A 26,506-nucleotide genomic window follows, 5' to 3' on the forward strand; every position below is an offset into this window, starting at 1 on the left:
TGCCATTGAAAACAGGAATCTTAAATTCCTATAATCAGATTGAAGTTACTGACTTTATTTTAATTACATAACTTGGTTTACACATACGTTTCTCGAGGAATAACATTCTACTATGATAAATTAATTAAAACATTTGGTGCATCTGTTTGCATTTCTACTAAAGTTTGAAGGGCAAGGTTTCGATGGAGAACATAATACCTTTTCACAGCTCTAAGGTCTACTGGCAATTTATCAAGAGATACATTAGGTACAGTACACTCAAACCCACACATAATTTCTGTTCCTGTGTTTTATATTGTGTTCAGTCCGTTTTTGGGATCCTTTTTAATTCAAAGATAATAACAATGGAAATTTAAATTATATATTTACCACTGAACTAGCAATATCCCCCCAGTTATCATTTCAGAAATCAGTACATTTTGTAAATGTTGCGCTGGGTGGAATAGCAGTCATCTTGAACTTATACTGACACCTAGTGGCGTGGATGCAGCACCACATAAAAGGAAAAGTCATTTGTTGATTTTTTTGCTTACCAATTATATGTGTACACTCACTTAGCACTTTATTAGAAACACTATGGTCCTTATAATGTTACCTGACATGGTCTTCTGCTGTTGTAGTCTATCCTCAAGTTTCGACATGTTATGCATTCTGAGATGTATTCTGCTCATTACACTTGTACAGAGTGGTAATCTGAGTTACCATAGCCTTTCTGTCAGCTCGAACCAGACTGGCCATTCTCTGTTGACCTCTCTCATCAAAAAGGCATTTTCGTTTGCAGAACTGCTGCTCGCTGGATGTTTTTTGTTTTAGGCACTGTCCGAGTAAATTGTAGAGACGGTTGTGTGTGTGAAAATCCCAGCAAATCAACAGTTACAAGAATACTCAAACCAGCTCGTCTGACACCAACAATCATGTCACGTTTGAAATAAAACATTTTCCCCATTCTGATTGTTCATGTGAACATTAACTGCAGCTCCTGATCCATATCTGAATGATTTTATTTGTTGCACTGCTGCCACATGATTGGCTGATTAGATAATCACATGAATAAGTAGCTGCAAAGGTGTTCCTAATAAAGTGCTCAGTGAGTGTGTGTGTATATACAGTATATATATATACACACACACACACACACTCACTGAGCACTTTATTAGGAACATCTTTATTAGGAACACCTTCATATATATACTGTGCAAAAGTATTAGGCACTTGTTAAAAAGGTTGCATAGTGAGGATGTCTTCATAAATAATGCCATGAATAGTTTTAATTTCTCACTTAGTGTCATACAAAGTCCAGTAAACATAAAAAAGCTAAATCAATATTTGGTGTGACCTCCTTTGCCTTGAAAACAGCACCAATTCTCCTAGGTACACCTGGACACTGGAGAATTCAGCACAGTTCTTCTATCTATTTAGGATGTCTCAATTGCTTCTGTCTCTTCATGTAATCTCAGACTGACACGATGTTCAGTGGGGGTGTTGTGGGGGCCATGCCATCTGTTGCAGGGCTCCCTGTTCTTCTATTCTAATCTTCAAAAGTAATGCTTGGGAGTCTAACATTTATATTTCTTATTGACACATTAAAGCTGAAGATGTAAATAACCATTTTAAGACAAATGCTTTTGTGAAACATCTTATGTGCCTGAGACATTTGCACATTAATATATATGCAGGAATCTTTCAATACAGAAACTCAAGACCACAGACATTAGACTTATTGTGTGATAAAATCTTATCTTAACATATATATATATATATATATATATATATATATATATATATATATATATATATATATATATATATATATATATATATATATATATATATATATGTTTTTTCTTTTCCTGATTTTATCACACAATAAGTCTAATGTCTGTGGTCTTGAGTTTCTGTCTTAAACAGTTCCTAAACAATTTGTACTTGACAACCAAGTGACTACGGGTTTGCCAAGGTCTGGGGCTGATTTACAAACTGAGCAGTGATAGAGGAATATAAAAATTGTATTTACTGAGATCACAAACACAATCTACAATCATCGTGTGCTGAGTGAATATATTGAATGCTAGTTTGCTCTAGGGGGGATTTGTGATGCTCTGGATTAAAAAAAAGTTTCTGATAAATGCCAGCTCGCCACCAACCATCTGAATGTTATATTCAGATACAAATGCCCAGCATAGTTTCCAGCGACTGCTAAATCAAGGCAGGTTTTAGATGAGCGATCACATATAGCTTAAAGCTAGGAGCTCTCTCATATTGCAAGAAATCTTACGTGCGAGTAGAGAGATAGAATGAGGGACTAAGAGAGAGAGACAGCGAGAAAGAGAGAGGTGGAGAGAGTTGAAATGGCAGAGTGGAGAGCGAGAGAGAGAGAGAGAGAGATAGAGAGAATGAGGGAAGGGGGGGAGAGAGAGAGAGGACCGCCCTTCATTTGTGTTTAAATGTGAAGCGGAAAATTATCTCCGTGGCTCAAGGGAGCGAAGAGGCGATTCTACTGATAGATGAGCGGGTTTGCTGTGCTTTAAATAATAGTTTGAGCTTTCTTTCTCTTTCTTTCGGTCTATCTTTGTCCTATAGTGTCTCTGACTACAGCTTCAGGCTTCAAACTGGGAGGACAAAAGAAAAAGCTTTGACAGTTTCTTCAAGAGAACAATACAAGGACACAGGGATATCTGGAAACCTCACTATGGATAGCTTGTGGACAAAGTGTTGAGTTCTCCCACAGTTGTCCCTGAAAGATACAGGTACAGTAGAAGAACCTTTGTTTCAATTATGAATGTCTTTTGTCATCTTTGTCAAGTATCAGAACGTCAAGTATAAATGTAGTGGAAGCAAAAGTAACTTGGAAACTAAATGCCTGACTCTTTTCACAAGTTCTTTTTGAACATTTTCATAGTCTTCAAGTTCATTCACTTTCAGCACACACTGTGTGGATTTTTGAAGAAAGTGCATAGTCATAACTCTAATTTATGAATATGAATAGGCTGTTGGGGACACAAGGTTGGAGGCAGACTGTCAGCAAGCTGATTGGGGAAGAACTGAGAAAAAATAACTGATTTGCATGTTTATCTCTAAATGTGGCCTAATTGACAGACTAAGAGTTTTAAAGCAAGTCAGTCTAAATTAGCATTTGGAGCTGTGAGATAATTCCTCTGGCAAATTCTCTCTCACTTACTTTCTCTCACATAAACTGTAATATTTCACTTATTTTCAGATTTAATTAGAAATCACAGGTCTGAATGCATCTCACACCATGCACAGCACTCAAAAAGCTCTGAACTTATACTGATGTGGTAAGTGGATGCTAAAGGAAGTTATAGAAAGACTGATATGCTGTTTAGATATGTTTGACTGAGGATGAGCTAGAAGAGATGAAAGTGAAAAAGAGTTAAATAAATGAACAAAACTGTTACTGATAGCTCTCTCTCACTATCTTTAGAGGAGCATTGGGATGTCGTGGCTGGTGTGGGTGTGGGCCAGTGTGACAGTCCTGCTAATGTGCGAGGCCACATTTTATGACACCATACAGCAGCACCTGGCCCCGCCCGGAACAAACATACAGATCCTCGGTGAGTAACGTTCCGTTTGTCCATCTTCAGCCTCATCTTCCACTCTGACACCAACTTGCTTTCTTTCAGTTTGATCGCTTTAGGCTTATCTTCACCAGAAGGTACAGTATGTATCTATTAGGGTGGGTTTGCAACAATAAAGATTAAGTTTTATAAAATCAAGGTTTATCTACTAATTATTAAACTTATATTTGAAAAAGGTACTTTTATGCCATTATTTTACTCCAAAATGTAAGTTAATCCTTTATTTTTAGTTTGACATTAAACCTATTGTAAATATAGTTGCTCTATCACTATAAACTCAATTCAGTTTTACTTAAAATTTTAGTTAGGGATCACCTTTAATCTTGCAGGTGTAAGTTTCCAAAATAGATGGACTGAGAACAGAACAGTTTGGTCATTTACGAATAAGGTTGTACGAGGTGATAAGACAACTTTAAAACACATGTGGTAAGTTTGTAGAAATGTAATCTTTGTATCCATGCTGGTTTCATAATTATTTTGAAAAAGCATTTATTGCATTTTCTACCAAAAACATTTTATGACTTTAAAAATGTCAAGTGGTGTAAACCATCAATTAAAAGGTATTAAAATACTTTCCTTTCACCTTGAATACATGTGAGTGTGCTCAACTGAATAACTGATTTTAAAAAGTTTTCAGACATTTTTCAAGGTAATTATTATTATAATTATTTTTTTTATATCATTCTGAATATCAAAACCTTTTCTTAGGGTTACTTCATTTGACCTGAACAAAATGTGTCTTTATATAACATGATCGAAATATCAGATGTTTTTAAAACTTCACACACAGTCAATAGAGTTTAAATGGGTCCCCACTGTTTTATGTTTTTAATTTTTTTAATTGTATTGTTTTATACAACAGAATGGATACCTGCATGTTGGTTGCACCACATCACTTTGAATTTGGTGACAAATGTTTTCCCAATATTAATAATATTTTAATACTCTGAAAAAAAAAACAAAATATTCAGTGCTTATTTGATTTTAGAAAAAAATAATAGAAAAGATTATTCCAAACTACTTTAATATTTTAATTAAAAAAATATTTGAATTAGCTGTTACTTTTATTTCATGTTTTTCATATTATTTTATTTTTTTTTTCACCAGATGTTTGCACCACTTTTTTTTTACATTAACCCCAAGAAATAAATATCAAAGTGACTTTAATAGCATTTTTAATGTTTTTATTTTTTGAAGATCCAGACATCCAAAAAATAGTGCTTCTTGTCATTGTTATTTGAGCAAAACATAATTGTCAAGGAAATTAAGAGACTTAGTGATAGTGATTCAACAGAGAATATGCAATGAGATTAGATAAAAATAGATAAATATGAATAATATATATGTTCAGATAATTAAAATGCATTACATTCTTGTGGCAGAAGAGTTAATCATTGATAAGACAATACTAAAAGTGGCTTTAAAATACAATGTATTGTTTACTACCATATTATTGATCATAAGTCAATCATTGGCATACGGTTCACAGCCATCCATTTCACAAGTGAATTTGTCAATCAGTTGGAGATTTATGAGGGCTTGTTTAAGGACCCGTCAATTTCAACAAACGTCAGACATGCTTGTGTAGCGTCTCGGGTATGTTGTGTCATAAACACACATTTTTTAGGTCACTGTGTCAAGTTAAATATAGTTTAATACTTAGAACACATCTTGAGATTCCTTAGTTCGAATTTGCGCTTCATCAAGTGTTTGAACGCAAGAACGTAACGCATGTTTGTGTTCTTCTGTCTGCTAATGTGTTGTTTTGTTCACTGTTGCCAAACAGCTGAAATTTCATTACTGCCCTCTGGAGTAAACAGGTGGTACTACAAGCTTGCATTTCTCAGTATCTTCCATATTACAATCCAGGGGCATTGCGATTAATTGCGTTACATTTTTTAACGCATTATTTTTAATACAATTAATCGCACTGAATTCACTGAAATCTACAGCCCTAATATATATATATATATATATATATATATATATATATATATATATATATATATATATATACACACACTCACCTAAAGGATTATTAGGAACACCTGTTCAATTTCTCATTAATGCAATTATCTAATCAACCAATCACATGGCAGTTGCTTCAATGCATTTAGGGGTGTGGTCCTGGTCAAGACAATCTCCTGAACTCCAAACTGAATGTCAGAATGGGAAAGAAAGGTGATTTAAGCAATTTTGAGCGTGGCATGATTGTTGGTGCCAGACGGGCCGGTTTGAGTATTTCACAATCTGCTCAGTTACTGGGATTTTCACGCACAACCATTTCTACAGTTTACAAAGAATGGTGTGAAAAGGGAAAAACATCCAGTATGCGGCAGTCCTGCAGGCAAAAATGCCTTGTTGATGCTAGAGGTCAGAGGAGAATGGGCTGACTGATTCAAGATGATAGAAGAGCAACTTTGCCTGAAATAACCACTCATTACAACCGAGGTATGCAGCAAAGCATTTGTGAAGCCACAACACGCACAACCTTGAGGCGGATGGGCTACAACAGCAGAAGACCCCACCGGGTACCACTCATCTCCACTACAAATAGGAAAAAGAGGCTACAATTTGCAAGAGCTCACCAAAATTGGACAGTTGAAGACTGGAAAAATGTTGCCTGGTCTGATGAGTCTCGATTTCTGTTGAGACATTCAGATGGTAGAGTCAGAATTTGGCGTAAACAGAATGAGAACATGGATCCATCATGCCTTGTTACCACTGTGCAGGCTGGTGGTGGTGGTGTAATGGTGTGGGGGATGTTTTCTTGGCACACTTTCGGCCCATTAGTGCCAATTGGGCATCATTTAAATGCCATGGCCTACCTGAGCATTGTTTCTGACCATGTCCATCCCTTTATGGCCACCATGTACCCATCCTCTGATGGCTACTTCCAGCAGGATAATGCACCATGTCACAAAGCTCGAATCATTTCAAATTGGTTTCTTGAACATGACAATGAGTTCACTGTACTAAAATGGCCCCCACAGTCACCAGATCTCAACCCATTAGAGCATCTTTGGGATGTGGTGGAACGGGAGCTTCGTGCCCTGGATGTGCATCCCACAAATCTCCATCAACTGCAAGATGCTATCCTATCAATATGGGCCAACATTTCTAAAGAATGCTTTCAGCACCTTGTTGAATCAATGCCACGTAGAATTAAGGCAGTTCTGAAGGCGAAAGGGGTCAAACACAGTATTAGTATGGTGTTCCTAATAATCCTTTAGGTGAGTGTGTATATATATATATATATATATATATATATATATATATATATATATATATATATATATATTAGGGCTGTAGTGAGTGACTGGCCTATTATGCCCATGATGTAGCCAGTATTACATTTTTTTTAATCCTTCTTTACCTGTCCTTTTGGTAAATCCTTCACAACAAGCAATTAACATTATGTTTAGGTGAATTATTTAATCACTTATTTGCTAAGAAGTTTATTTTTAAGTGGTACAACACAACAGATTTACACAACTAATTTAATTCTTAATAATGCAACCCAGTTTTAGGGGTTGTTTTTTGGGTAGCCTGCTATAGACAAATGCAGGTTGAATTGCCTGAGAGTTTGGCTGTTTGGTCTGACCAACATCAGGCTGGTACAAATGTGGGGGTGTGAGAGAAGTTTTGTAAATTAGCAAATAGTGGCAAATATACAGTACCTGCACTGTTTACCCAATAATAGATTATTCAGCTTGCCAAGCAGTTAACCAATTTAGAGTGATAAGTACAAATTAAGTTTGTACTTAATAAAACATTTTTGTTAGTGTTCATAGAGAACAGTAAGAAGAAATGATAGAGTGGGAGAAGTTGTGTCACATGACCGAAACTCTGCCCATCAAAATCACAAAGTGACTCTTGCAATGGGAACATTTTGGAATCACAAAATTGAAAGGGTCCACTTCCCTTAAGCAGATCGAGTAAAGAAGAGGTCAGACACATTATCAGGATATAGATTTGTTATGAGAGATGCCATCCTGTTTATCTCATTTCTGTAAGATCTGGGATAGTTTTAAGGATTGCCTCATTTGTAGCATAGCACAAATGCTTGTAACATCACACCTTCAAATGAGAGAGCTAAAAGCAATTGGAGACCGTACCACTTACCTTAACTAATCTTGCTAGAGGCACTTTACCGGGATTGGATCCTGAATTGGAATTGATTTTATTTGACAGACTAGAGAACAATTATAGAGGTACATGCAATTACTGATACAAAGCAGAATGTCTTTCATTTCTCCAAGGTCTATGGAATTTCGGCTCCATACTAATTGATAACAAGTGCTTTTTACAGTAGGTCTATCTGATATGATTTCAAAGTCATCTAAAAAGAGCAATGCTGGTAATGCTAGAAATTATTAAACAATTGAGCTCTAACTGAAAGTCATACCAGAGCACAAGGGTATTTCTTAACAATCACATGTTCTTCTTAAATGGAGGGCTATAATGTATTATGACTAGCGTACTGAGTGCTCGGTGGATTCCACTATCCCTAAATCTGAATATTAAAGCAGATAAACAAACTGCACAGACTAAGCTGTAATGTGCTTTGTGATGTTGTATACATTTTCTCATTTGGGTGCTGGAGATAATGAATGGACTGGATAATATTCTCTGTCATACAGAGGAAGGAACTTAAAATATGCTTAAAAATTATATCTTCACAAGCCGTTGTGAAGCAACCAACAGCAATAGCTATCTCCTCCAGGATGCATTTGCATGTTGGGAAAACCTTGAGCTCAGCAACTGTTTTTTTCAACTGTCAATCATGTAAGAAAAAAACTCAAGTGTTCATTTAAAGGTCAGCCACACCGACAACATCTGATCTAGTATCAAACAATGTGTGATTATGTGGAAATCTTTCAGTGTTATGACAATATTGTTTGTATCCTTAATGCTTTTAAAGTCCTTAGTCAGGGTGAGATTGTAGCTTTAGAGAGGGTAGGAGTGTGTTTATGTACGTGTTAAGTTACAATTTGTTTAAGTGTCGAGTGCTTTGAGGCTGGTGGATTTTTCCTGAGTATGAGGTTTGACAGGTCATGAATTGTGGGGAACCAGTGCTTTCAATGAAATCATCAATGTGACTTGTGAACAAGATCACTACAGGAAACAGAGATTACAAAATGTAGAAAACAGTATTGTTCTGAAACTACTGAAATGAATTACATCTAATAAAGAAACATGCCCAGTTTTTCCTCCCTTTTGAAAGTTTACAGTTTGTATTTGAATTTAAAGCGAGCTCATGGTTTTATAAGAACATATGTTTACTTTTCACTGTATTGACTTCAAATGCGTTGTTGACATTTAACATGCCCATGAACTAATCTTGTTTCAAGATTTTAGGTTAAAGGGCAAAAGTGTATTTTTAGTGCTGTGACTGGTCACCATTTCTTGTAAGTTTTTGATATTTAAAAAAAATATTTTTGTTGTCACTAGTAACTTTTTTTAATGGACCTGCATGTAACATGTTTTTTTTAATAACAAATTTTCAAATATGTAATAAATAATTTATTTTTTGTGTATGTAATATGTAATAAATATTTTTTATATATGAATATATGTTAAAAGTAGTTTTGAACATTTGGAAGTTTGATGGTTATACAGACATTACAGTCATATAGCTAGCAAGATAGATAGTCAGACAGACAGGCTGTCACATAGATATTCAGATAAACCATCAGATAGACAGACAAACAGACAGACAGATAGATAGATACAGTTTAAGTTAGAAGTTTACATACTTAGTTTAAAACTCATTTTTTAACCACTCCAAAGATTTCATATTAGCAATCTATAGTTTTGGCAAGTCTTTTAGGACATCTACTTTGTGCATGACACGAGAAAAAACAATTGTTTACAAACTGATTGTTTCACATTTAACTGACTCTATCACAATTCCAGTGGGTCAGAAGTTTATATACACGTTAACTGTTCCTTTAAGCAGCTTGGAAAATTCTAGAAAATGATGTCAAGGCTTTAACCAGTTAACCAATTAGTTTCTGATAGGCTAATTGAAGACAATTGGAGGTATACCTGTGGTTGTATTTTAAGGCCTACCTTCAAACACAGTGCCTCTTTGCTTGATATCATGGGAAAATCAAAAGACCTCATAAAACAAATTGTGGACCTCCACAAGTCATCCTTGGGAGCAATTTCCAAACTCCTGAAGGTACCACGTTCATCTGTACAAACAATAGCACGCAAGTCTAAACACCATGGGACCATACAGCCATCATACTGCTCAGGAAGGAGACGCATTCTGTCTCCTAGTGATGAACGTAGTTTAGTGCGAAAAGTGCAAATCAATCCCAGAACAACAGCGTAGGACCTTGTGAAGATGCTGGAGGAAACAGGTTGACAAATATCTACAGTATATCCACAGTAAAACGAGTACTATATTGACATAACCTGAAAGGTTGCTCAGCAAGGAAGAAGCCACTGCTCCAAAACCACCATAAAAGTGCACATATGGACAAAAATCTTACTTTTCTGAGAAATGTCCTCTGGTGTGATGAAACAAATATTTGACTGTTTGGCCATAATGACCATTGTTATGTTTGGAGGAAAAAGGGAGAGGCTTGCAAGCCGAAGAACACCGTCCCAAACGTGAAGCATGGGGGTGGCAGCATCATGTTGTGGGGGTGCTTTGCTGCAGGAGGGACTGGTACATTTCACAAAATAGATGCCATCAAGAGGAAGGATAATTATGTGGATATACCAAAGCAAAAGCTTTGAGACATCAGCCAGGAAGTTAAAGCTTGGTCACAAATGGGTCTTCCAAATGGAAAATGACCCCAAGCATACCTCCAAAGATGTGGAAAATGGCTTAAGTCAACAAAGTCAAGGTATTGAGCCATCTCAAAGCCCTGACCTCAATCCGATAGAAAATTTGTGGGCAGATCTGAAAAAGGAATGGGCCAAAATTCCAGCAACTTATTGTGAGAAGCTTGTGGAAGGCTAATTAAAACGTTTGACCCATGTTAAACAATTTAAAGGCAATACTACCAAATACTAACAAAGTGTATGTGAACTTCTGACCCACTGGGAATGTGATGAAAGAAATAAAAGCTGGAATAAATCATTCTCTCTACTATTATTGTAAAATTTTACATTCTTAAAATAAAGTTGTGATCCCAAATGACCTAAAACAGGGAATGTTTTCTATAATTAAATGTCAGGAATTGTGAAAAAACATATTTGGCTCAGGTGTATATAAACTTCTGACTTCAATTGTAGAGAGAGAAAGAGAGAGAGAGGGAAAAGTAAAGCAGAGGTCTTTTGTGGGTTTGTTTACGTTTGAATTTCTGACAGTTGAAGTTTGAATTAACAAGCATTCCAATGGCCCATTTGAACATTCCATCAATGTGAGTCTATGGAATTCCTATTTTTTAACATCTGCTGTGCTAAATCTGTAAGGCCATGTTCACACAGCAGCAGAATATGGTTGTCAGTCCTGTTTTGAGTGTTTAAAGTTGCTGTAAACAATTTATTCATGGAAATAAATACAATTCTACTCCCTGAAAGATATCACTGAAATAAGTGTAATGAGATATCTCACCAGTCTCTGTGACAGCTCTAGACTTTGTAAACAGCAAACAAAAATGTGTCCGGTGGCCACGGTCTCTGATGCTTTCTGCCTGTCAAACATTTTGCACGTACTCATAGTGTTGTTAGTGTTGTCGTTGCAGCAAATTATTTTGGCTTATTGCTTATTTCATTACTGTTGTGTTTCACAACCTTGTGTCGGTCTCAACAGTGTTGCTGTGGTGTTTTGGAAAGAGGGGGTGTGGCTAAATCAACGGCTCAGTCTCATGGAAGTGAGAATAGCTAAAATAGATTACAGTATCTTTAATACGGTTACGATTACAAACAAGTTGGTTATAACTTGTGTGACGAGTGACAACCACATTTTATAACTGAACTGTCACCCACACATTTTCAGGAATCACAACTGCACTCTCGGCAAATCTGTGCTGTGTGAATGGAACCATACTGCACAACTAGTTGTCTGTCATGCCATATAATGTGTGAACCAGGTTTTATGGGGTTTTGTTAACTCACCAGAGATGGAAATATGAGCTGAGTGGCATCCGAAGATCCAGCCGCTCTTTCACCGAAGCTGCACGCCATTCCAAGCCACACAACAAATGTTGCTCTCTGCACACGGTTAAAAACATTCAAAGCCAATGTTGGTTAATTATGATCTGATGAATGAACTCGCACCTCATTTGGACTTGTTTATTTAATAACGCAGCATCAGTTGTGATAAAACATGCTGGTGTTATGGATGTTGCCATCTTTAATATTTCTAATTAGAAAAGATATAGCACACTATTCCAGAACAGGCTGAAGGTCTGTGCCAAGTTTGGTAGATATAGTTTATATGCACTAGGAGGAGCTACAGTCAGAAATTTCAAAGAAATGTAAGACAAATCCTAAACAATGTTTACCCTAAACAGTATGTTGGCTTTGTCGAACCAACAGAATTACAGAAGAACTGATTTTTTATAAATGTTTTCTCCCCTTTTCTCCCCAATTTGGAATGCCCAATTCCCAATGTGCTCCAAGTCCTTGTGGTGGTGTAGTGACTCGCCTCAATCCGGGTGGCGAAGGATGAATCTCAGTTGCTTCCGCGTCTGAGACCGTCAACCCGTGCATCTTATCACATGGCTTGTTGAGCACATTACCGCAGAGACATAATGCGTATGGAGGCTTCACGCTATTCTCCGTGGCATCCATGCACAACTCACCATGCGCCCCACCGAGAACTAAGCACATAATAGCGACAATGAGGTGGTTAACCCATGTGACTCTACCCTCCCTAGCAACCGGGCCAATTTGGTTGCTTTGGAGAACAGGCTGGAGTCACTCAGCACGCCCTGAATTTGAACTCATGACTCCAGGGGTGGTAGTCAGTGCAGAAGGGGTGGTAGTCAGTATACTCCATCATATTTTGATGGAGTATACTGTAACATGTCATGACGCATGACATGCCAACATATGCAAAAAGTTTTTAATGTCAACTACACATGTTTTTGTAGTATGGACTTAAAAGGCACATGGAATGGAATGCTGTCTTTTAAAAGTTGAATAGAGATGTGTAAACGGCTGTCTAAAAAAAATTACATTCAATGTTTTTCTAAAATACACAGGAATCTGGATTTATAATAATGTAGCTACATGTATGGAAACTCATAACTTGTCCAAATTCTCACCATCTCCCAGTAACAACAAGAAATGCATAATTCTCTATAGCGAATGAGATTGCATCTGTTTTGGTTTTACTATGTGATGTGATGTGTGTATATTGTACACTGTGGGCTCAGGGTCCTGGTTTTGCTGGCTAAGACCAGATTTGATGATTATCCATCCATCCATCCATCGTCAACCGCTTATCCTGTGTACAGGGTCGCGGGGGGCTGGAGCCTATCCCAGCTAACATTGGGCGAAAGGCGGGGGACACCCTGGACAGGTCGCCAGTCCATCGCAGGGCCACACATAGACAGACATACACTCACACTCACCTCCACATCCACACCTATGGCGATTTGATGATTATATGTATTTTAAAAGTAGAAGTGGGTGAGAGGTGAGAAATAGAGAGTAAAATACAGAAACAGACAAAGAGACAGACAGACAGTGAGACAGACTGATAGAGGAATATGTACCTCTTCTCTCACAGATGTGCTGCAGGCTGTTCTTGCTTTCTGGCTCAGACAGACAGATGAGGGTGGGTGATTCATGAGACCAGGTCTTTATTCAGAGCTGACAGCTGCAACAGCACTGAGCAAATTGTGTTTGTCATGCATGCATAGCTGCCATGTTGTACTGTTATAAGACTGAACTCTCCAGATGTAGAAAATAACCCACATTTACCAAACCATGACCTGAACAAACCCATAACAAACTTGTTCTTAAGGTGTTCACAGCCAAGTCGAAGTGATTGTTCTCCCCAAAATAGAAATTATGTCATCTTTTACTCACCCTACTTCCAAACCCATATGCCTGTCTTTTAAAGGAGATGTCAGGCAGAATGATAGAATCAGTAGGCTTCACTTTCATTGCATCATTTTTCCATTCAATAAAAGTGAATTGTGACCAAGGTTAACATTCTACATAACATTTCATTTTGGGTTCCATGAAAGATATTGAAAGATTATTTCTTCTGTGGAATATGAGAGGTTAATTTTTTAAACTTAAACACACACACACACACACACACACACACACACACACACACACACACACACACACACACACACACACACACACACACGTTGTGTTTCCATGTTTTATGGGGACTTTCCATAGACATAATGGTTTTTATACTGTACAAACTTTATATTCTATCCCCTAAACCTAACCCTACCCCTAAACCTAACCCTCACAGAAAACTTTCTGCATTTTTATCTTTTCAAAAAACATAATTTAGTATGATTTATAAGCTGTTTTCCTCATGGGGACCGACAAAATGTCCCCACAAGGTCAAAAATTTGGGGTTTTACTATCCTTATGGGGACATTTGGTCCCCACAAAGTGATAAATACACGCTCACACACACACACACACACACACACAAAATCAACAACCATAAAACCATAGTAAAAGTAATTGATACGACTCATGCACTATACATTGTGTGATGAACCGAACCAAATTTTACTTTCACTTTCAATTCAAATCAGTAATAAAGTGCTTAAATCAGATGTGGCAGCTACGTCATCTCATGACCAAAATATATATTTTTTGTGTCTTCTTTCCATGTTGACAGTCTGAAGTCACTATTCTTGGCTTATTAACAATGTGAAGACCTAAAAATACAACTTTTGCATTCCACAAAAGAACATATGGGTTTGGAGCGATGGTTAGGGTGAGAAAATAATTGGGTGACATTTTTTTTTAAAGGGAAAGTAGAAATTAAACTTCTCTCATAATTTACTCACCCTCATGCCATCCCAGATGCGATGGACTTTCTTTCTTCTGCAGAACACAAACGAAGATTTAGAAGACTTTAGAAGACTATTTCAGGTCTGTAGGTCCATACAATGTAAATGAATGGTAACCAAACATTTCAAGCTCCAAAAAGTACATAAAGGCAGCATAAAAGTAATCCATATGACTCCAGTGGTTAAATCTATGACTACCCAAGCAATGTAATAGGTATGGTTGAAAATAAAAGATCAATATTGAAGTCCTTTTTACCTTAAACCTCCACTTTCACATTCTTTCATATTCTTAAAATGAAAAAGGAGATTTATAGCAAAACAATTTTATCTGTTTCTCAGAGTGATTGCATCACTTCAGAAAACATATATTAAATCACTGGATTCGTATGGACTACATTTATGCTGCCTTTTTGTGCTTTTTGGAGCTTCAAAATGTTGATCACCATTCCCTAGCATTGTATGGACCTACAGAGCTGAGATATACTTCTAAAAACCTTCATTTACATTCAGCCGAACACAGAAAATCTGCCAGTTTCTGCCAGTCATATAAGTGCATCTTTTGTAGTATATACACTACAGTAACCATGCAAACAAACACACATGCAGTCTCTTGGGCCCCTGGGAAACTTTCATGTAGTCTCAGAACAAGTAGGCTATTATAAAACCAACCACATAGGAATCGACCTGGGTTGGATCAAAGATTTAAAGTGCAAGCATTTAAAGTGTTAATAGTAGACTGGCAGCTAACTGTATTATGTTGAAAATAACAGTGGGCTAATCCAATAACTGTGGTCCTGCTGCCTCTTTACTCTAGCAGCAACATGACCATGACTTATGATTCTCTCGCTGTGGTTTTAGAGGGCAGATATCATATCAATCAGTTCGGGTTTCTGGGAAATATGGATTGTCTGTCAGGTTCACTTTTACTTGTTAGCTCCTTGATCAATGCGGCTCTTCCTGGACATGGATCTGTGAACAAGTATGGCATTCACCTGTATGTATCAAGATACACCAAGACATGGTCTTATAAGGTGTCAGTACCTCACGACACATCTCCATTCATCAGTGTTAGCGGAGGCTTGAAGCAGCAGTGAGATAATGTTTTTTTTTATTTCTGCAGAGTCCTTTATCAGGTTGGTGTCCTTGAGGAGACTGCAGTTCTCGTTTACAAGCCTTACTTTCACACAGTAATGGTTGGATGACTTTTCTCATACAAGTCTAGCTGTCTATGTAATTCATCCAGTCTGTGAATGTAACCTCTTGCATTCTTCAAGATTCTAGAATATGTTTATTCCCCAGACTTTATTGTGAAAAGCGTCTCCTGTCAGTACTGATTAAATAGCAATTATAAACTCTTTTTATATTAATATTAAATAGCTTTTTAGTGCAGCTAGTTAGTGCTGGTTGAATGAGCAAATGATGTTCAGCATTACTGACTATTGAGGCAGCACCCGATCATAGGAATGCATGACATTCAGCTTAGTTCATACAACTGCTTTTATCAGGTTAATTTTGCTGGTAAAATGTATGCAAATAGCTTGGAAGGAAGAAAGAAGAGAGAAAATTAACGTTATTTATCTTTGCTTATATTGAAACTTTTGGATCACGCAGTTTTTAAAATTTATTGTAAATTAAATACTGCAAAACAGATTTCTCGGTAAAAAAAAAGGTTGTAGTGCTTTGATGTCACGAAGGAAGACTCATCAGCACATATTAAAACACTTTTATGATTGTAGCTGTTTTGTTAACAGCTTAATTCACTCATTGTGGGAGCCTGAGTTTAATTTCCTTGCAAGATCTGGCAACACTTGCCAATATTTCCCAGCATCTGCAGGCTCTCACACGGACATGCTCGGATCTCTTTGAATTAAAGGACCATCTTGTTTCTACGCTCCCATTAGAGTTCATTTAGAGCAGGGGTGGGCAACTATTTTGGTAAAGGGGCCACATCGGGCTTTAAGTAGTGCATGGGGGGCCACATTGTATTTCTTTTGAGATACAATGTTCTGCATTGATTTGGTTTTTGTATCTTTTAAGCCCAGAAATAGTAATTTTCTGAAGTGTATCTGTGACTAAAGGGACTATCCTGCAATTGCCTAAAGTATAGTATTGGTCTACAAAGGTAGATGCTTTTCTGTCAGGCATTAAAAACTAAATTAAGTCTGAGCTTATAAATGTATTTTACCATCTCTTCTTCCCTGTTAATTTATTATTCAATTTAACAATCTCTACATCAGGAGTCTGTTTTAATAAAAAAAAAAAATACATTTATAGAACTTTTAATGTTTGGGCAAAGCGGGCGAGTTTACTTATTTTTCTCTAAAACATTACCCATGCTAAAAGTGGCATGATGCGGGTCTCCTCAATGGTTTGAATTTCAGCACACAACAGAATAACACCGGCTGCATGACTATGATAAATGATTACTGCAAGAGTTAGATTAACATACAGGTGCGAAGCGACTTCAACATTTCTCAATTGCTTCTTCTAAATATTCGTCTCTGGCTTGCTTTCGCTTGCATGTCAATGACGCTGAGATCTACTTTTATATTTAATTTAATCACTGAGAAGATTTACCTGCAAAGTAGCAAATAAACCTCCCAAGCAGCCTCAAGAATGGACACAGTGTAGCCGTATAACACTTTTCCTTGAGCAGAATATTGCACTACAGATCGCTAAGTTTGGTCAAAGGGGAAAGCGAGAAAAATAAAAATGCTTTTACGATAAATGAGCCGCGGGCCACATTAATCCACGCGGAGGAACTTATCTGGCCCGCGGGCCGTATGTTGCCCATGTCTGCTCTAGAGAAAACCTCTAGGAGGGCTCAATAAAGCTCAATAACAGGGACGACACTGGATGCTGGTTCTCCATCTGCAGCTCCAGGCTGCAGAACAGCCCAAAGACTTCCTTACAAAGTACATGTGACATAATCAGGGCTTGACTGCTGAATGGCATCCTGCTTGTCCTTCTTTGAATTAAATATAAACAGTGGCATAGGAGAGAAGAGAGTTGTCTAAGTATGTATCTACATTAAAACAAACATGGAATGCATTTTTCATTTGCTGCAAAACAAAGGTTATCTTCCTGCATGTCCTCCAACACACACTGACAGTTTAATAACCTTATATAATGCAGCTCCTGAAGGCACATTATTTTAGCAGAGACGTTCTGTCCATCTCTCCCGCTCCCATCCAATCTTCCTGACAGTGCCAGCTCGCCTGTAGGAACAATGGGAGAGTCGTACAGACTTAGCCCCTGGGCTTTCCTCCATCTGCTCTCTGTCACACTTTCTTTCATACCCACTCTCTCTCTCTCGCTCACTCTCTCTCTCTCTCTCTCTCTCTCTCTCTCTCTCTCTCACTTTCTCTCTTTCTGTGCTTCAGACAGTATAACCCTATTAAAATCATGGTACGGTTTAGGTTATGGCTAAGGGGTTACACTTTATGGGTAGGTTTGAGTTGGGGTTATCTTAAAAAATCATAATAACATTTGTTGGTTCATTTATTTTCTCCACATGATCACATGGAAGGTCGAAATGTTGTTTCTAAATGTTCCAATACTCTGCCATCAGCACTATTGATGCGACCCTTACAAAAATTGAGGGTTCATGGCAAATTGCCACAAACTTGCCCCTATTTGCCTCTCATTATTTTCACATCCAATTGAGCATGTGATTGGTTGCAAATATTTTCCAGAAGTTTGCAGCTCTTCACTGGTAGTGGTGAACCTGCAGCAAACCTTTGGCAACAATGGACAATTTGCCGCAAGTTTGGCATGAACTCTCAATTTTTGTAAGGGCAGATACAGACAAGTGGCTTCTGCCATCAGACATTTTTGCATCAGTTAAAACATGTTTACCTTCTCCTCTCCTGAGATCTCGTCCAGCATTAAAACCTGGAAGTGACTGTGTTCGCACAAACCATGATGAGCATGATTTGGAGGTTCCATTGTCCTTCTAAAATAAAATTTTTACTCCACTGATGGTTAGGTTAAGGGTTGGGGTTTGGGGGTAGAATTAATATAATATGCATTCCTCTTCACTGTATTACATTCTTTACAGATAAAATATAAAAAAATTTACAACTCATTTTTGGCGACCCTCTACAGGCATTTCACCTGGAATCAGGAGCTCAGACGTGCCCTTGTATTCAAAATCACTTCCCGCTTTGGCTACTGGGGGCAGTACCTCGAATTTCAGTAAACACAGACTGATTTTTATGTTAAAGGGGTCATGAAATGGAGAACCAAATTTTCCTTGATTTATAAGACATATAAGTGGTAATGGGGCGTAAAGTCAAGAGAGCAGGCTGACTGTGTGGCTAACTATTCCTGAACTCCAAAGGGGACCCATCTAGACTATTTTGAATATTTTTTTATATAAACATGAACTACACAGATTCTTTGACCGCTTCCATGCGTCTCACTGCTTTTAAAAGACGCAGTGTTGAGGAGAAGTAATTCTCTTTCATTCAGCTGCTCTGCTCCTTCATGGATGCATTTTTTCATCCATAGGCACTATTTTTAATTGTTTTTGTATGTAAACATAAACTAGATGGACGTCTTTTGATCGCTTCGATGTGTTTTTAGCAATGTGTACCTCAGTGTGCCTATAGTTTTTGTGTGCGTCATTTCAACGTGCTTTGGACTACATGTCTGCGTTGTTTTCGGCTCATATCAGCATGGATTACTTGTGAACAGACATAATATGATTCAAGCTTTGCAAAGGAACTGATATTGAAGGACGGGGCAGTTAAAAACACTTGTACCCAATCAAAAACGTAAGTAAACTGTTTCATTCATGAATATTTTAAATTTCATGACTGTTTGATAGTATATGGTGCTGAGTGTTAACAGTTATGCTTGAAATGAACAGTTTTATTCAGATGCAATGTGTTGGATGTGTGATACATGTAAACCCTGCTGTTTTGCTTTATAATGTTGAGGGGCTTGTTCATTCTCTTCCAATTGATTTTTAAATATGTCTGAATCTGAGGGGCTGCATGATGTTAGCCAATCATAAAAGTGGGCGTTTACGCTCAAGTTTTAAGGAGGCGCTTAGGCCAAAACTGAGTGTTTCAGACAGAGGGCCAATGAGGTTGGAAAATGATAATTTATTACTAAATGGTGACTGTTTTGGTGCAAAAAAACTTTTAGAACATTATCAGTGGACCTCAGGGAAGATAATAAAATTATATTTAAAAAAAATAGCACTTCATGACCCCTTTAAGAAAAGTAAACCTACTGTTTCTTAATTTAGAGTGTCAGTTTGGTAAAAGGTGCTCGAGCCAAGTTCTTACGATTTTGCTGTCTAATACTATTATAACAACTCGTTATCTGTGCTAATTACACATTTCACTTACATTTTTTTTATTATTAAACCATCAAATATATAAATGACACTTCAAACAATTCTTCCCTATACCTATAGCATTTCTACTTTACATGTGTATGTTTTCTCTTACCTGACTTTATCAAGCATCTCTTTAGCATTTAATTCTGGTTGACTGTGTCTAATGCTCTCCAGCTATCGCATGATGCAATAAGCGTGGAACTTAAGGTGACGTATCGCTGATGTTGCCGTGGCTACAGTATACTGATGATATGGTGTTGCGTTCTGTGTTTGATGATTTGTGGTTTCATGGGGGATTTGTTGTGGTAATCAAAGCTTTCAGAGCAAGAATAAAACACTTATCTTGCCTGTCCATTAATCTCCTCTAATTGATTTCATTTCTCGCAAAAGGCAGAAGTTTAATAGGCTTGTTTGTGCCATCAGTTTTGAAACAAACAATTTTCAGTGTGCAAGTGAGAATATTGCAGATGAGTTCAGGCAGATGCTTGGAAATTCAGCAGGGAGGAAGAGAAACTGAGCTGATGATGTATAGCCAAAAAGCACCCTTATTGTTTTTTATTTTAGTTGTATATGTATTCTTTCTTTGAAACAAATGTTGACAGTTCCAGAATTAGAACAAATGTAGACAGAGCAGCAGCGTGAGTGTGGAGGACAGTGTTGTACTCTCTTACTTATACTTAACTCTCACAATGGAAATTCACTGCATAATTTGTGTGTAAGGAAAAACCCATCTGTGAATAATATTTTACGAATAGCTAATGAGTCCATAGTGGTCAGAATATGTGGAGAAAATATTGGTGTTACTGCTTTGTGTAACTGGAAAGATTTGTAAAATAGTGTTGTCGCATGAACTAGAAACATATATAAACAAAAAAGAATAGAAAAAAAATCTCGTAAAGGTATTGGGTGTTGCTGCTCTGCATATGTTTGCTAGGGAGGTGCTGTTGGCCAGTGCCCATGAGGATGCCACACTTCTTGTCGAGTGTGCTCAAACCTGCAAGGGGAGCGGGCACGGCCTGGGTGTGATAGGCCAATGCGATGGCATCAACAACCCAGTGGGAAAGCCTCTGTTTGGAGACAGCGTTCCCTTCCCGCTGTCCACCAAACCAGACAAAGAGCTGCTCAGAACATCTAAAGCTCTGCGTGCGGCCCACATAGATCCGCAAATCACGTACCAGACACAGCAACGACAAGGCTGGGTCTGCCTCCTCCCTGTAGTGCTTGTAGGTTCACTACTTGGTCCCTGAAGGGGGTCGTAGGAACCTTGGGCACATAGTATGTTTCGGTCTTAGGATGACATGGGTGTCTGCCGGTCAGAACTCCAGGCAGGTGTCGCTGACAGAGAACGCTTTCAGGTCCCCAAACCTCTTAATGGAAGCGAGCGAGATCAGGAGGGCCGTCTTCAAGGAAAAGGCTTTGAGCTCGACTGATTCTAGCAGCTCGAAAGTGTTCTCTGAAGGCCTGCAAGGACCACAGAAAGATCCCATGAGGGGAACAGGCATGGCCTGGGAGGTTTCAACCTCCGGGCGCCTCATAGGAAACTGATAATCAGATTGTGCATCTTTAGGGACTTACCGTCCACTGCGTTGTGGTGAGCCGATATGGCGGCTACATAAACCTTCAAGGTGGAGGGGGACAGCCTCTCCTGCAGAAATGAGAGCACTGACCCGACTGCGCACTTCTGCGGTCTTCAGATCGGGAAGAACACCAATTCACGAACCAGCTCCATTTTAGGCTTGGTTGATCATATATATGACAGCAGGTGGGTCACTTAGATCTTCCGCATCCCATCCAGGGGCCAGACGTGGAGGTTCCAGAGGTCTGGGCGCGGATGCCAGAGGGTGCCCTGTCCCTGAGAAAGGAGGTCCTTCCTCAGGGGAATTCGCCAGGGAGGGGCAATACGTGAGGAGCATGAGATCCGAGAACCAAGTCCGTGTAGGACAGTAGGGGGCCACCAGAGTGACTTGTTCCTCGTCCTCCCTGACCTTGCACAGCACCCGTGCAAGTAGGCTCACTGGGGGAAATGCGTACTTTCACAGCCCCCAGGGCCAGCTGTGATCCAGCGCATCTGTCATGAGGGGAGCCTCGATATGCAAGGGGACAGGGACATGCCGAAGGGGAGGACCTTGTACTGATATGCCTGGCCATCGAGTACGAACCGTAGGAAGGGTCGTGTCGAAGTAAAATAGAGACGTGGAAGTACGCATCCTTCAGGTCTACCGCTGCGAACTAATCTTGATGCCGGATACAAGTTAGAATGTGTCTTTGTGTGAGCATTTTGAACAGGAGTTTGTGCAAGGCCCGTTTGAAATCTCACAAGTCCAAGATCGGTCATAATCCGCCGGCTTTCATGGGTACGATGAAGTAATGGCTGTAGAAACCCTTCTTCGTCTTGGCTGGAGGGACAGGCTCTATCGCGTCTTTGAGTAAAAGGGTCGCGATCTCTGTTGGCGTCTTTGGCGTGTACAGAGGTAAAGCGGACACCACCGAAAGGGGGTGGGGGCCTGGCGAACTGAATCATGTAGCCGAGTCGGATGGTCCTGGCCAACCAGCGCGATGGGTTGGGAAGTGAGAGCCACGCGTCCAAGCTCCGTGCGAGGGGCATTAAGGGGACAATCATTTTTGACATACCTGGCAAGGTTTTGCAGCGGGACGGGGAAGGTAGTGTGGCATCGGGAGGCGTCCCGAGACTCTGGTGCTGAGAGAAGACTCGAAGAACGTACCTTGCTCCACACACCTGGTAGGGGGCGGGTTAGTGACTGAGGAGGAGGTCCCTTGTAGGCATCCTCTGGACTCTTCAGAACCGGGCGGCTGGGGGGCAGTAGTCATGGGTCCGGAGGCAAGAGGTCCACGTCCGGGGTGCCGGGAGTGCTGAAGCGTGGCACCGGGTTGCCGTGAAAATGGCATTTGCAGGCCAGGTGACCCAGGGAAAGAGGAAATTGCTCTATTATTGAAAATGTGGGTACCGAAAGGGGGTGCGGCAAAGACAATACCTTGAAATAAAGATTCTCCTCCCGGCCTTCCACCAGACTGGTCTGTCTACCAGCTCCAGAGCAAACGTATCGATCCCTGGGTCGTCCGTCTCAGGAATGCTTGGGAGCATTTCGGATCCTCGAGGACGTTCGGGAGACGGGGGGCGTGCGCTTCCTGCAGGGCGCTTGACGCTTGTTCTGAGAGCTGGGCCCAAGATGGGGCGGAGCTTCCTGTCATCTGAAAGCCTCGGGAAGAAGCCCTAGGTGAGCAGACGGAGCACGGCCTGCCTGATGATGTGGGAAATGGCCTCCATCTGCTTCTTTACCGCTGAGAACTGCTGGGCGAAGTCTTCCGCTTTGTCGCCGAATAGGCCAAACTGACTGGGGCTTGAGGAAGCGTACTTTGTCCACATTCTGCATCTCTACCTGGTTCAGCCAGAGATGATCCTGGACCACGAGGGTGGCCATCGCCTGCCTGAGTGTCCGTGCTGTGACCTTTGTGGCCCTGAGGGCGAGGTTGGTCCCTGGTCCCTGAGGTCCCTGCTTAGTAGGTCCTTGCGGTGGCGCGTCCTCCCCTCCCTTGCAACCGGGCAAGTTTGGTTGCTTAGGAGACCTGGCTCACTCGGCACACCCTGGATTAAAACTCATGACTCCACGTGTGGTAGTCAGCATCTTTACTCGCTGAGCTACCCAGATCCCCTGGTTAATGTACATTTTTAAATACACAATTGTTTATATAAGTTCATATTAGTTCAACTAGTGTTAATGTACTGTATGATCTACTTTTAGTATTAAGCTTTAATATAAAAAATATATTTGTTTATGTAGAAAATAACATTAACCAGGATATAAATGAGAATAAAGGCAGTAAAAGTAAGTTTATGTTAATTATTGCATTACATATATTAACATATATATTTTGTAAAGTGTTACCAATTCTCCTGACAGTTACCAATACTCACCTTCTCATAATTTACTAAAAGAAACTAGTAGGTTACTCATCTTCTGACACTCTTTAATTACTAAAGTTTTACAATTTGAAAGAACTTCAAGAATAGGTAAGCTTTTCCACATCCTCCATAGCCTACCCAGTACTTACCAGTTAAGAATTTAGGTTTGTGGCCCTGAGTCAAAATTCTCTTTTGGTGTTGATGAATAATTCAGAAGGTGTATCATGAATGTGTTTGTGTGTAATTGTTTAAACAGCAGGAGTAATTGAAAGCGTACAGGCGGTGGTTGTGAAAAATGGATTTTGGTCACCTACAGCTTAATTGATTACACTACACTTTGTCCTCTCATGTTGCTTACAGCCACAAAGACACAACAAGAGGATCCCGATGCAGTAATAAACATGCCATCTCTCTTTATCTCTCTTTCACTCTCTTTCAGTCCCCCATCCCTCTTTCTACCTGAAGCAGTAAAGGTGGGTAGGCAAGTTAATTGTTTTGCATGTGAAAGTTGCAGTCATCAGCCATGCAGAGAAGTAATCATTCAAAAGCGTGTCGTGCAGCCAGGAAATGAAAATCACATTCAGAGAAAGAAAAATCTCTCACAATGAATTTTAAGCTGTTCTAACAAAGCTTGTAGCTCAACGTAGCTCAACATTTCTAGTAGTGTGGTTGTATCAGCAGGGTGGTAGCTAATGGGGTAAAAGGTGGAAAAGATTGCACCTTTTGTGAAGGCGATGCAGTAGGATTGATATAAACTATTTTTTTATAATTATATATCAAGCATAGCATCAGTTCAGGCAGATCACGTTACTCAAGCTGCAGTCAGATGATCAAGATGTCTACCAATACAATTCAGATGCTTATCAGAGCAGTCCCATTTAAGTCCTCTATTTATTCATTGTATTAAGCGCCTTTCCAAAACAGCCTAGTCCACCCCCAGCTCCACATCTTATATGGAAGCTTTGCCTTTTAGTTTGTCCTCTAAATCTGTCTTGTTATTCTGTGCTCTAAGACTACAATGGTTCGCCAGTTGTAATTCCTATATTCAATGTGCTATTGTGCCTTGTTCTTGATTTACCAACAATTAAGTGTTCATTAAATCTATTATGCAGTGAAGGATTGTACAGTACAATTTTTCACTGTCAGAATGTTTAAAAATTTTTGAGAGTTGCCCAGAAGACAATTATACCCCCAACACCAATGTGATGAGGAGGAGGGCCGTAATTGAGCACGGCCGGCGCTGAATCAGCTGATCAGTGGGAGATATGTTGGCTTTAAGTTTACCATTAAAGTTTATGTTTACTGTTAAGCCAGTTCCTGCCTCCTCCTTGCCCATCCTTGAACATTTACATGCAGTGAAAATGCAAGTGCTTGCTGTTGCCATCCACCAGGGGAGCAGCTACGGCTGTCTGCCTGGGGATGGAGGGGTCGCTGCCGGCCTCGAGAGCCAGAGGAACCGCGGCCATCTACCGAGAAGGGGAGGAGTGGTTCCGTCCGCCAGGGGCCAGAGGACTCGCTTAGGAGTTAGTCAGACCGGTAGCGTGCCGAGAAGTGTGACGAGGCCAAGATGGAGCATGGCCGGCGCTGAATCAGCTGATCAGTGAGAGAGCGAGATAAAGGTGTGGCCAGAGATGCTGGTTCAGGAGAGAGAGAGATATGCATGTGGCCACGCTCTACGTTTGTTTATGTTGGTTTTAAGTTTACCATTAAAGTTTATGTTTACTGTTCAACCGGTTCCCGCCTCCTCCCTGCCCGTCCTTTATACTATTACAACCAACAATTGCTTCAATTGTCTATAAGTGAATAAATTATTCATTCAAGTATTCAAGTGAAGTATTCATTTGACAGAAGTGGTCCTGACTGAATTATAATTATTATATTGTAATATTGGTGGGGTCGAGTGTAATTAAAATTCTGATCGCCCACACAAAAGCACTACCACATATCATGTCAGAACTTCCACCAGTCCAAGTTCCTGTCCAAAATATATTTTAGAAAAAAGTGGCCCATAGCTACAACCATGTATTTTCAGTTAAAATATGTATATTCTTCAAATATTTTCCAAATGTTACATTGTGGTTGTAGAATCTGTTCAGTTTTCTTAACCTGATTAGTTGTTAGAACATCACCTGTTATGTGGGATTATTCCATATTTATGTGTAAGTTATTGCATGAGTATGATTCGCATGTTTGGATGAATAAATGGGAAAAATGCCAGTTAAAATCCCACATAGACACTTTGCAGAGAGTGCTAGCTTCATGCTACTGAGCTGGCCACTTACTCTTTGTCTGTGGTGCTTTAGCATATCTACAACTGTCTTTGTGTCAGACATAATAAGGCCTATAAACAAGATGTAAATCCAAGGTACTTTTATAGTTCAAGTAAAACTGGCTAAGACAAATCCTAAACAATTCAAATGTGCCATGCTGGTTTGTCCCTGGGATACTGGTGTGCTGGTGTTCCAACAAGACTTTATTGATTATCCGGAATTGGTCCAGCAGCTAAATTAGCACAAAACCAGCATAAACCAGCCTAGACCAGCATGAAAAGATTTAGTTTTTCAGCTGGAACTTCTCTACGCTCATTTATGTACATTCTTACAGTGAGCAAAAAAAAGCAGTTACAGAGGTGTTTAAAGCTGCAGGGCTGTTCCACTGTCCTTCTTCAGAGCTG

The 26,506-nt window shown here is 39.4% G+C and overlaps 1 protein-coding gene across 5 annotated transcripts in view; it reads left to right on the forward strand.

The window, feature by feature from the left end:
- Window positions 1–2,493: 2,493 nt before the first annotated feature.
- tafa1a (TAFA chemokine like family member 1a) overlaps window positions 2,494–26,506 on the forward strand; it is a 63,346-nt gene continuing 39,333 nt past the window's right edge. For 4 of the 5 annotated variants that reach the window (XM_052090850.1, XM_052090854.1, XM_052090853.1 and 1 more), the window contains exons 1-2: window positions 2,494–2,747; window positions 3,443–3,572. In XM_052090850.1, coding sequence (XP_051946810.1) covers window positions 3,455–3,572 — 118 coding nt within the window. In that variant the 5' untranslated portion in view covers window positions 2,494–2,747; window positions 3,443–3,454. Of the gene's footprint in view, window positions 2,748–3,224; window positions 3,297–3,442; window positions 3,573–26,506 lie in introns of those variants that run through there. The other variant, XM_052090851.1, reaches the window with a different exon arrangement.

This window comes from Xyrauchen texanus, chromosome 25 (genome assembly GCF_025860055.1).
Source record: "Xyrauchen texanus isolate HMW12.3.18 chromosome 25, RBS_HiC_50CHRs, whole genome shotgun sequence".
Classification (NCBI taxonomy): domain Eukaryota; kingdom Metazoa; phylum Chordata; class Actinopteri; order Cypriniformes; family Catostomidae; genus Xyrauchen; species Xyrauchen texanus.